This window comes from Physeter macrocephalus, chromosome 16, assembly GCF_002837175.3.
Source record: "Physeter macrocephalus isolate SW-GA chromosome 16, ASM283717v5, whole genome shotgun sequence".
In the NCBI taxonomy this organism is placed as follows: Eukaryota; Metazoa; Chordata; class Mammalia; order Artiodactyla; family Physeteridae; genus Physeter; species Physeter macrocephalus.
Genome location: NC_041229.1, coordinates 21,909,736 through 21,922,307, shown reverse-complemented (window position 1 = coordinate 21,922,307; position 12,572 = coordinate 21,909,736). Strand labels below are relative to the sequence as shown.

General features: G+C 39.0%; 1 protein-coding gene across 2 annotated transcripts in view; it reads left to right on the top strand.

Moving 5' to 3' along the window:
* Positions 1-11,230, top strand: part of ZC3H12C (zinc finger CCCH-type containing 12C) — a 65,547-nt gene extending 54,317 nt beyond the window's left edge. For both annotated transcript variants that reach the window (XM_024131254.3, XM_024131255.2), the window contains exons 4-6: positions 3,863-4,097; positions 6,468-6,574; positions 7,215-11,230. In XM_024131254.3, the coding sequence (XP_023987022.1) occupies positions 3,863-4,097; positions 6,468-6,574; positions 7,215-8,611 (1,739 nt within the window). In that variant the 3' untranslated portion in view covers positions 8,612-11,230. The remainder of the gene's footprint in view (positions 1-3,862; positions 4,098-6,467; positions 6,575-7,214) is intronic.
* The last annotated feature ends 1,342 nt before the right edge of the window (positions 11,231-12,572 follow it).

Here is a 12,572-nt window from a genome sequence, read left to right as displayed (position 1 = left end):
ATATATGTATAGCTGATTCACTTTGCTGTACAGTAGAAACTAACACAACCTAGTAAAGCAACTATACTCCAATAAAAATAAAAATAAAAACAAATGGAGTGACCACCCACTATGTACCCCAAGGGAAGATTATTTTATTTTTATCTATAATTATTAAATTTTATTAAATTAGAATAAGAATCCATAGACAAGTTATGGTGGAGCCCAGAGCCATGGAATCAGACCCTAGCCTATATAAACTGTAGCGTGGGAGGGGTGGACATAATTCAGTCAGCAGTACCAAGACATTGGATAACTCTTTGAAAAAAATATACATATTTAGATCCTTATCTTACACCATATAACGCAGATGGTTGAAGAATTAATTGTCAAAAATCTCCATTAGAGATTATAAATAGTCTTTGAATGGCTGGGGAAGACCTTTCTAAAATTAAAATTTTTAGAAGAAATTATGAAGGGAAAGATAGATTTAATTGGATCAAACTTCTGTACTTTGCGACGTTCTCTTAACAATGAGAAAATTTTTTATTTGCTTAAGAAAAAGTACAACAAATAAACAAAGAATCCATGTCCTGAACATATAAAGAGTTCCTACACACTGATAAAACAGTATATAATTGGTAACATAGTAGGAATAGACAGTTCACGGAAGAATGCAAGTGCCAAATAAGAGGAAAAAGTGTTCAACCTCATTAGTAATTAAATAAATGAAAATTTTAAACACTGTTATTTTTTTACCCTTCAAATTAGCAGAGATTATAAAACTGATAATACTCAGTGCCCGGCGGGAATTACTCCTATACTGATGTAGAAATGTAGATCATTACAACCTTTCGGGAAAAGTTTGATCTTAAAATGTAAATACTTGGATCTACTAGTTCCCCTTCTAGGAATAATTCCCCAGAAAATAAACAGAGGTACAGGCAAAGATTTTTGACCACAAATACATTCAGTACAATATTAGTTAGAAAAAAAAAATGGAAAAAAACCATACATTCATTAGAAGAATGGCTCAATAAATAAGTATATATCTATATGATAGAATATGTAGTATTAGAATATTTAGGCAGAATTTTTAATGATCTCAGGAGGTGCTCTCTTACGTAAAAGGCAGCCTTTGTTATTGTGTGTGTGTGTGTGCACATATACATACATACATATATACACGTGTATAGAAGGAAAAAAATACACAGAAAATGATTAGAAGGAAATATGCCAAAATATTAACAGTAATTGCCTCTGGGTCATGTCCTTATGAACTCTTATTTTCTCCCTACTTCTTACTTTTTCTTACTTTCCCAGTTTTTTACAGGAAACTACAATACGTTAATAATCAGGGGAAAGATAAACTGAAAAAAAAAAACAATATTTAAACATGTAGATGAAAGCTTCTTGAGTGTGAAGGGAATATGAGATCAAGAAGGGAAAATGGTAATACTCAGTGTGAGATGTGGCTGAGTTTAATTTTTAAGATACCAGCACGCCAGGTCTCTGGAACTCATCAGTATGCAGTTAACTTTGTAAAATGTGTACCACTGTAATCCGAGGTTGTTAGGTGTTTTCTCCCCCAGGTAATAATTCTTTTGACTAAAACCCTCAACCAGATCATGTCGGGTAAATTGAATAGTCCAGTCTTTTTTCATCATACCAAAAAAGAAACTTGATAAGAAATATTTTAAAGTTCTCAGATATAGATTCAAACTAGCGCGTTAGCCAGGCTTCCATTGATTGAACAAATATTTAACAAGCAAGCACGAGGCTATGTATCAGGTACTGTGCTAGGAACTAGAGATTCAGTTAACTTACCAGCTAGACTGAATTCATATTTATTTAGGTTAGGACTATTTATCCTAATTAATTATCACTAATTTTCTTCCTAATTAGTGTCCTTTTAACCTCCTTAGCTGCTAAAGAAATGCAAATTAAGCAAGATGGTGATGACTGTTAGGCCACCACCTCAGTCCTCCCGTCACTTCCAGGATCCAGGCATATCCTATACAAGTAAACACAAATAAAGGGCCACGGATTACGCATGAACATGGACAGTGAATAAACTGGAAGCCCTCAGAATACACATCTTTAAGTAGCTTACATATTCCTTTCACAGACATTTATTGAGGATCTACTGATGTGCTAATATGTCCTTGTGCTGAGTGCTTTTGGGCACACAGATAAATGAGCCGCCTGCCCTCAAAATGTTTGTTAGGGGGCACACAAAATAACTATAATATGGCAAATCCTGTGGCTGAGACTGGGCTTTTGATTTTGTATTGGTTTTCTGTGATTTTCAAAAGAGATCAATAATTACATGCATCTATTAGGCAAAATCAAGTTGAAGGACACAGTGTTTATTGAGAGCTTGCCCGGCACTCTACTAGGTGCTTTTACGTGTGATAACTCATTGACTCCTCATGGCCTACAAACTGCATTTGAGGACATGACAGAGCAGGTTCAATAAGACCACGAATGCCAGATAGAGAAAGTGGCAGAACCTAAGATTTATCCACGAGTTGCTGACTTTGACATTCATATTTCTTCCACTTCTACCCTGCTGCTTTTCTAAACGAAAGTTCTGGTCTTAATGAACTCATTTGTCTGGAACATCATGAAATCTGTATGCCAAACTGACCCATGTCACCCTTCCTTCCGCCTTCCCCCGCACCCTGCTCATACTTGTGGCGATCACAACCCCTGCTCTCCCAGTTTACAGGCTCGTCCGGCCCAATAACTGAGACCTCCTTGAGGAGAAAGTGTTCTTCGTCTTGAGGGCTATTGACACTTAGACAGCACATACCATAGAGTAGGGATGTAGTGATTATCCGCTGAAAAGAGAGATTTTTTTTTTTTAATTAGTAACTCCAGTTAATAAGCATTGAGGAGAAGTGAGCATTTGTTTTAAAAAAAATCATGACGTCTGTCAGCTTATACCCAGCACTCTGTGCCGGAATTTACAGGGTTGGGAAGTCAGAGTGGAAAAGCAAAAGTAGGAAGAAGGCATAGTGAGGAGAGAATTTTATCATTAATCAAAATATGAGTTCTGGCACCTTTTTTTAAAAAACCACTAACAAGTCAGTAGAATTAGAAAGTACTGAAAGAGTGGGCCCACCAAAGAGAAAATGGGCATTCCCCTACCTGTCCATATTTAATCAATGGCTGTTTTCCCCATGTAATCACTTCTAATTTCTTATTCACTCAGTCCAGTCCCACAAGACTGCTGGCCTTTGTTAGCACCTGCTTCACAGGAAAGGACACAGAATGCAGAATGGCCATGTCCAGAACAACAGTTCTGACTTCACTGCCTCCTTCCTTTTCGAAACTTCTGCATCTTAAGGCTCTTCCCTTTGCTACCTCCACCTCTTCTACTTTTCAAACTCTCCCACCATCACATCCACTAGTTAGAAAAACAGCACTACAAAATAAACAAATTTGGGGGCAAGAATCTGTTGCTCACACCTGAACCCAACACAAGTGCTTCATTAGGATGGCGTAGTGCTAGGGATGTGGGAGAAGTCGGTTCACAGTGTAGAGCTGGGGGCTCCAGCTATCAAGCAAAAGCTTTATGTAATGAAAATCAGAATTTGCTCAGTCATGTTCAGGTTTTATGCTTTTAAAGTTTTAAACTTTTCATGTTTTTCAGGTTCACTTTTTTGGCTATTTTTTAAACCTTTTTTATTGAAAATCCTGAAGAAAAACTATTACTGGGAGTTACAAATTTGCTACATCTACAACCTGTAAATCATAATCCCTAATTAAGTGGTTACAGGTATCCAGTTCATGTTATAAACACTCACTTTGTATGAAGGTTGTGAGATGTGTTTTGTATGTACTTATTACAGAAATTCTACCCTGATTATTCCTGCAGATCAAGAAGTTCTACGTAAATTAGAGAAGGAGAAAATCCTGGTGTTCACACCGTCCCGGAGAGTGCAGGGGAGGCGAGTGGTGTGCTATGATGACAGGTTCATCGTGAAGCTGGCGTTTGAGTCGGATGGTATAATTGTATCCAATGATAACTACAGGGATTTGGCAAATGAGAAACCAGAATGGAAAAAGTTCATAGATGAGCGACTATTAATGTATTCATTTGTTAATGACAAGTAAGTAAAACCACTTACTTACAGTAACACTGCTTCCCTGAAAATATAACTATCCCTGGGCAGCTGCTACAGAAGCCCTCTCTCTTTGCCACTGACCAGACCTAAGACAGTTTCTTCCAACCACTGATGTCCCCACTAATCCTCAGTGAGAGTAAGAAAACGGCAGAGTCCTGCCTCGGGAGGCCCTGTGTGAGTCGCAGGCTGCCCTTCCCCATAAGTGACTAGCAGAGCAGGTCTTCTGCGGCTGAGTGACCGGGAGTAACTGACACAGGGAGACTGGCCATCTTCAGAGGATGCAGATGTAGAACATACTGACGGCTAGAACCCTGCCTTTTGAAATCGACTTAGAGCATTGAGAGCTTACTTAAATATACGATTTTTTAAATATATGATTTTTAAAAATTTAAAGCAATATAAGACTAGTCATGATTAAGTTGATGAATGGACAGGTGACATGAACAAGATTGTCTCCTGAGAAATAAGTACCCAAGGATCAGTGCACCCACACAGTTCAAACAGTTCCAAGGGTCAACTGTATTTACAAATATGTGGGAAAAGCTCACCTGTTGATCATCAAAAATGCAAACTAAATCTACAAAGAGTATATTTTTTCACCCATTTAATTCACACAATTAAAAAACATTTTTGTGTATGCCTTATGCCATTAAGAATAAAGTTTGGCATCGTTTAGCAGAAGTCTTAAAAATACCCTCTCAAGCCAATAATCTCATTTCTTAGAGTATATAATGAGGAAAAAAGGAAGCCCAAATATGTTCATTTCTGTATATTTATAATTGCAAGACTTCAAAGGCAACTAAAGGTACTATAGAGAAAACAATTAAATTGCAATACATCTCCTAGTGGAATATTATTCAGCTATTCAGAATTATGATTATGAAAGCTGTTAAGAAACATGGAAAAATATTTATGTTAAAAAGACAAAGCATAAAATTACATCTGTGTTTGTAAAGTGATATGTACATACGGGAAAATGACTAAAATGCAACACGTAACTGGAAAATAATTGTGTTAAGATTGTAGGATTGAGTAATTTTTGTCTTCTATTTTTAAACTTTTCGTGTTGCCATATTGTTTTTATAATAATATTAAACATCATAGTCGCTAAGTGTTATTACTCAGGCATATTGACACTCCCTTAAGAGTTCAAACATTATTCACATTTTTTGGGTAAACACTTGGTTTATTTCATGTTCAAACAGTGACATAACTAGTAGTCGAACTCTGCAGTCATAACCTTGTTACAGTATTCATGCCATGAACTCTTGCTTCCATTGGACAATCAATCCAAAATAATAAGTTTATTTCCTTAAGATTTTTTTCTATCTCAGCTGAGAAGTACCTTATTATACGGGGAAGAGAATGAATGTGGAATTAGACAAATTGAATCTTGACTAGGCCATGTGAATGGAGATAAAAATACTCAATTCATCTAAGCCTAGATTAGAAAAGTGTATTCATCTGTAACGTGGAACTGACACTTCAAGGGGATATTGTAAGGATGAGATGTAGTGACGTGTGCAGGGTGTCCGACATGTACTAGGTGTTTGGGTAGTCTCAGTCTTCCCGTTCCTCTCGCCCACCTCTCCCTTCTGTCCCTCAGCTGCTCCTCCTGGCGCCCACCTGCCTCATATTGCTTCACAAGATTAATGTTCATAAAACTTCTCCTAAAATGTCATTGTAGTCATTTTCTAAAGTCCTTACAAAATCCCAAGACTAAGTAAAGGAAGAAGTAATTAGAACATGGTAGGCTCAAAACTTACTTGAATTAAAACAAATACGGGTTCAGCTTGAAACATTTTAATTTTGTTTTCATTAAGAAAAGAAAACTTCCTGTACTGATTTTTTTTATCCTATAAATGTTTTTTTTTTAATTTATTCATTTATTTTTGGCTGCGTTAGGTCTTCGTTGCTGCACGCAGGCTTTCTCTAGCTGTGACGAGCAGGGGCTACTCTTCGTTGTGGTGCGCGGGCTTCTCACTGCGGTGGCTTCTCGTTGCGGAGCATGGGCTTTAGGCGCACAGGCTTCAGCAGTTGTGGCACGCGGGCTCAGTAGTTTTGGCTCACAGGCTCTAGAGCACAGGCTCAGTAGTTGTGGCGCATGGGCTTAGTTGCTCCGCGGCATGTGGGATCTTCCCGGACCAGGGCTCGAACCCGTGTCCCCTGCACTGGCAGGCGGATTCTTATCCACTGCGCCACCAGGGAAGTCCCTATCCTATAAATGTTGAATCAAAATACTTGGATTAAAATTTCAAAAAAAATACCTTGGGGTGAATAATCTTTACACTCTGTCTTTAGAATTAAATTGTCAGCCTCCTACTTAGGTATAATTTTGTATTATATCCATGACAGGTTCATGCCCCCAGATGACCCTCTTGGCAGACATGGCCCAAGCCTGGATAATTTTCTGAGGAAGAAACCTATTGTTCCTGAACACAAAAAGCAGCCTTGTCCATATGGTAACTTTCTTTATGAGTATTTAATATATGCCTTTAGAACACAATATGTTGTTAAACTTTTGCTATTAAAAATAAATTTTGGATGGCATATAGTATGTGGTTCTTTTGAATGTAATTCAATTTAAGAAAAAGTCTATGTGAAAAAAATTATTATTTTTACCTAGCTGGGTTCAATGCATATGCATTTCCCTGAATTAAAACATGGTTTTGGTTAACTCTACATGAAGTAAGTTTTCAGGTAGATAAAAATTTGGAGTTCTTTCATCTAGCTACACATCAGATTAGTTTGGTTTTGTCACATCACAGCAGTACATTGTGTCCTGCAAAACAGAATGTCCTACCTGATTGCAGAGTCATAGTGGAAGAGAAGAGGCAGGTAGGAATTAAGGACACGGAGTATTAACCAAAACTCTGGAGGTGATTGTTACTCATTCAGCCAACTTTCTTATTGCTCTTGATAGTGCCTACGGGGGAAGACTGAAAGGCGGCATTTCTCAGAAACAAGTAGCGGAGTAGCAGTGAGCACAGCTCTCATTTCTGCCCTTGTTTCTTCTTCACGTTAAAAGAGCAATGCCGCACTGGGTGTCCGGGGTCTGGTGGAATGAATGGCCCTTTGCCTAACTGATTTTACTCTTCACAGGAAAGAAGTGTACCTATGGACACAAGTGCAAATATTATCATCCGGAAAGGGGCAGTCAGCCTCAGCGGTCAGTGGCTGATGAACTGCGTGCCATGTCTAGAAACACAGCAGCCAAAACTGCAAATGAAGGAGGACTGGTGAAAAGCAACAGTGTCCCCTGCAGCACTAAAGCCGACAGCACTTCCGATGTCAAGCGAGGTGCTCCAAAGAGGCAATCGGATCCAAGCATAAGGACTCAAGTCTACCAAGACCTAGAGGAAAAGCTTCCCACCAAAAACAAACTGGAAACCAGGTCTGTACCTTCCTTAGTTAGTATACCGGCTACTTCTACCGCAAAACCCCAAAGCACTACGTCTTTAAGCAATGGCCTTCCATCTGGAGTTCATTTCCCACCTCAGGATCAAAGACCACAGGGACAATATCCTCCAATGTTGATGGCAACCAAAAATCATGGAACGCCAATGCCTTATGAACAGTATCCAAAATGTGACTCGCCTGTCGACATTGGATATTATTCCATGTTGAATGCATATTCAAATCTGAGTATCTCAGGCCCACGAAGTCCTGAAAGGCGTTTCTCCTTAGACACAGATTATAGGATAAGCTCTGTCGCCTCTGACTGCAGCAGCGAAGGGAGCGTGAGCTGCGGGAGCAGTGACTCATATGTGGGGTACAGTGACCGCTCCTACGTCAGCTCTCCTGACCCACAGCTGGAGGAGAGTCTGAAGTGCCAACACATGCACCCTCACAGCCGCCTTAATTCTCAACCCTTCCTGCAGAGTTTCCACGACCCCTTAACCAGAGGGCAGAGTTACAGTCACGAAGAACCAAAGTACCATCACAAACCTCCTCTCCCACATCTGGCCGTGCACCTGCAGCACCCCGCCGTGGGGGCCCGGTCCAGCTATCCTGGCGATTACCCGTCTCCTCCGAGTTCAGCACACTCGAAGGCACCACACCTAGGGCGGTCCTTAGTGGCCACGAGAATAGACAGCATTTCTGACTCTCGGCTGTATGACAGTTCTCCTTCCAGACAAAGAAAGCCTTATGCCCGCCAGGAAGGCCTGGGAAGCTGGGATAGGCAGAGCTATGGGATCGATGTGTACGGCTACCGGCAGACTTATTCTTTGCCTGATACCTCCACGCAGCCGTGTTATGAGCAGTTCACCTTCCAGAGCCTCCCTGAGCAGCCGGAGCCCACCTGGCGCGTCCCGTACTGCGGGGTGCCGCAAGATCCCCCCCGGTACCAAGACAGCCGAGAAAAGATTTATATCAACTTGTGCAACATCTTCCCGCCTGACCTTGTGAGAATTGTCATGAAAAGGAACCCTCACATGACAGACGCCCAGCAGCTGGCTGCAGCCATTTTAGTGGAGAAATCACAGCTGGGTTATTGAAAGATGATGCATCTTTGTGGTGTTTAGTAGTTTTTTGTTCAGCTCAAATGCTGAGGGAGGTTTGCTACAATAGCACATGTGATCTCCTTCTCAGCAAGGAGGTTATATAGTATCCATTTATGTGAAATACTGTATCATGGAATCTGTATGTATAGCCCCACATAGTGGAAGTATCATGGGATTGCTTTACATTCAAACTTTTTTTTAATATTTCCTTTTTAAAGCTATATCCTTGGCTGGAAATTTTTCCAGTTTGATTTATTAGATGTATCTGTGATCTTTGATATTAATCTTTGGTGCATCAGGGGTTTATATGCAGCACTTTTTATCCTTGTTTCATGTTTTATTAACTTGGTGTTTGTCTATCAATTGCAAGCAATTACAATACCTTCAGAATGTTGAACATTTGACTAGACCTAGCAAACTATTTTTTCAAGCCAAGCATAATTGGAATCTTTTACAGCTTTTTAAGTTATTTTTATTTGGGGAAAGTGGGCTTCTTTGTGCTATAATCATTATTTATAGAAACAAAGATATACTACAGCACTGACTGACTTTATATTTTAAACAAAATGAAAGTTACCAGTTTATGTTGAAATGGGTAACAGTATATATTAGAATGATTTACAGTATGGCACTTTTCATTGTTTTATTTTCGTTTGGATTTTTTGTGTTAAGTAATTTGTTAATTTAATATGGTTGATTTAAAGGAAAGCAGATGCAATCAATGGAAAAAATTGTTTCCATCTTTTTTTTATAAAAAAGGCAAAAGCCATCAACTGTTACAGTTTAGAGCTTTGTTATCCAGCTATGATGTGCTTCTGGACAGTAGAAATGGAATTGAATTCCTAGACTTCCATTAACCTGTATTTTTTAATGTGTTTGTCTTTTTGTTTTGGGGCACAACAATACTGGATAAAATAACCCTTTTGCAGTACTTGCCTGTTTTTAATGAATCTAATTATTCTCAATGCAACTTTTATATTTAATATACCCTTTAGCTTTCCTGCTATTTATCAAGGCTGGCCTGAGGTGGTTTTATGTGTTGAGGATATGCAACATTTATTGATACTGCACTATAGAAATGGTGATGCAGGAGTTGTAAATGGTAACTTAACATTTTTGTAAGATACTGTATATTTTCCATTTTCCTGAAGGTAGTTTTTTGGGGGGGCCTGTTATATTATTAAGGCCAGATTCTTGCCACAAATAGTGTAGTTTTAGATACAGACTAAAGTCTGTTCTCGTATTAGTAAGGGATATTTCTGGTTTCAAAGTCATGGGTTTTGCTGAGCGTGGATTCGTTTCTGTCGCTGGTTAGAAGAGAGATGATGCAATCAGTGGCAGACAATTGTGTGACTGACACGACTTCACTGCTGCCTCCAGTTTTTGAATTTTACTTAGTGTAACAGATGCATTCCGATCTGTTTCTGGAGTGTGCCTAGATGCCCTGGTTATCCTTATTATTCTACCTGCTACAGTTTGAAGTAAAGCCCTGAAAAACCAGAAAGTACCTTTTACTGTTGATACAAATTGTATCTTTTTAACTATAAGAACTATTTTGATTTGTAGATCTAGTTAAAACACAGATGTGTAACTATGATTAGACTTTTGGGCAACATTTTATCCCTTATTTAAATACAAATTTTTAAAGTAAAATTGAGGTCTAGAATAGGGTAGAAAATAAAAACAATTTAGGTAAATAAAAGTGTCTGTCTTAGTTTTATATATTAAAATATATTAAATGAATTTATTGGCATTTTCTTTCTCCTAAAACTTATCTAGCGTGAACTTAACTTAAAATAAAGGTAAAATGCTGCCTGAAAATAACGTCCAAGCACCTTTGACTAGGACAACATTTTCACTACTCGTGTGGCACTGTGTGTCGCATGAAGTAGGATTTGGGTTACAGTAAATGCTTCTAAAAGGCATTGTGCATATTGACATATCCAATAATCTGAACCATGTTCAGCAAACCTAATTCAGGAAAGTGGGGTTCACAGTCGCTGCTGCCGCCTGCTAGGTGAGGTGCCCCTCGCTGCGCCCGCAGAGGATACGGGCACGGCCGCATGGACCCGCCGTGGCGTCCTCTGAGCGACCTGCTCACTTGTGAAATCGTTCTCCTGATTTTGTCGGTCACTCTCTGTAACAAGTTTAATGTAGATGCTAACCCAGTGCCAAAAGTAGAGTTACAAACGTGGAGTACCTTTCATCTCAGTCTTATTCTAAGCTTGCTTTTTTTTTTTTTAAGTATGAAATCATTTTTAAATTGTATAAGTAAGTTTTGCTTCCATTTTCTTAATTTTTGCATTTGAATTATTTGAAGATTCTGCCAAATTTTATGAAATTTCTTTAAATGAGGTCTTCGGTGAAATGTGTAACACACCCTTTAATTTGACCTCCTAATGTCTGTAGCTAAGTATCTCTCATTGCTTCCCAGATTTTAGACTATGGAAAAACAGTGGGGCTTGCCGCCGCGTGGCCTGACGTGAATAGCTCTGAAGAGCCCCGCTGAAATCCTGCAGTGTAGTTGACTGTGAGTTAAGAAACAGTTTTCTTGCGGCCTCCCTGGTGGCGCAGTGGTTGCGCGTCCGCCTGCCGATGCAGGGGAACCGGGTTCGGGCCTCCCTGGTGGCGCAGTGGTTGCGCGTCCGCCTGCCGATGCAAGGGAACCGGGTTCGCGCCCCGGTCTGGGAGGATCCCACATGCCGCGGAGCGGCTGGGCGCGTGAGCCATGGCCGCTGAGCCTGCGCGTCCGGAGCCTGTGCTCCGCAACGGGAGAGGCCACAACAGAGGGAGGCCCGCATACCACAAAAAAGAAATAGTTTTCTTATGTCAACAGGCAATTTGTCCCACCCCACCTGTGCTTTTTTTTTGAAGCACCGATGTTGCTTTCAGAGCTTAAGAATGAGATATTTGGCTGACTTTAGATGCAGCAATTTCTTAATTATCTAAAGCAATAAGTAAAAGGATCCATCATTAATTAAATTCAGAGCTGATCCCAAAACTTCATTTTAGCCAAAACTTTCATCTTAATCGTATCTTCAGACTTGCTAACAAATAACCGGAGAGAGGTATGTTAGTAAGTAGTAGAACTGCCAGAAGTGGTCAACTGATAGAAGAGGAGGATTCAGATTGGAATATTCTGCCCCTGAATAATTGACAGTTGACTGTTTTACACAGTAACTAGCCGGTTTGTTGTCTCTGTGTCTTAGTACAGAGGGAGTAGTACCCAACTGGCCAAATTCTGGCCCTTAGTATTTCCTCCTTTCTTGCATGTGACACCTAAGTTTTCAATCTCCTTTTTGTGATCACTGTATCCTCATAGAGTTTGTCATTGACCTAAACATTTGAAAGAAATGCACACCAGTATAAAATATTTGATACTGGTAGAAACTTGAACTTTGTGTTTTTATGAAAATTCATTTATGAGAATATGTAATATAACTAAAAAGAGTGTTTATATATATATATATACATAATGCATACATATTTGTTAAGAAGTATTAAAAATGGGAGAATGTTACGCTTTTGATGGCTAAGTTTTCCTTAATTGAACTGTTGCTTTGAGTCATGGACAACCAAGTCTGGAGTCTGGATGACCAATGATAAGATTTAGAACCACTTGAATGGAAAGCAACTCTTTACTGGCTTTATTCCTGGTATTTTTAAAGAATTATTTTGATAATTTTAATAGAATGTGTAATTTTAAAACACAAAAAAAAAACAAAGTAGTATTGCTTATACAGATAATTATTTAACGTGTCTTTTATGGACGTATCTATATGTATATAGACAGTAATATATTTATAAAACAAATATACTCTATGTTGTAGTCGTTAGTTTGTAATAGGTGGGAAAATGGCCCTGGATATGTTTGTGTGTGTTTTGAAAACTCTTGAGCTGTTTTTCCCCTGACTTAATGGCATATACCCTAAGGAATATTTGGTTTTTATTATTC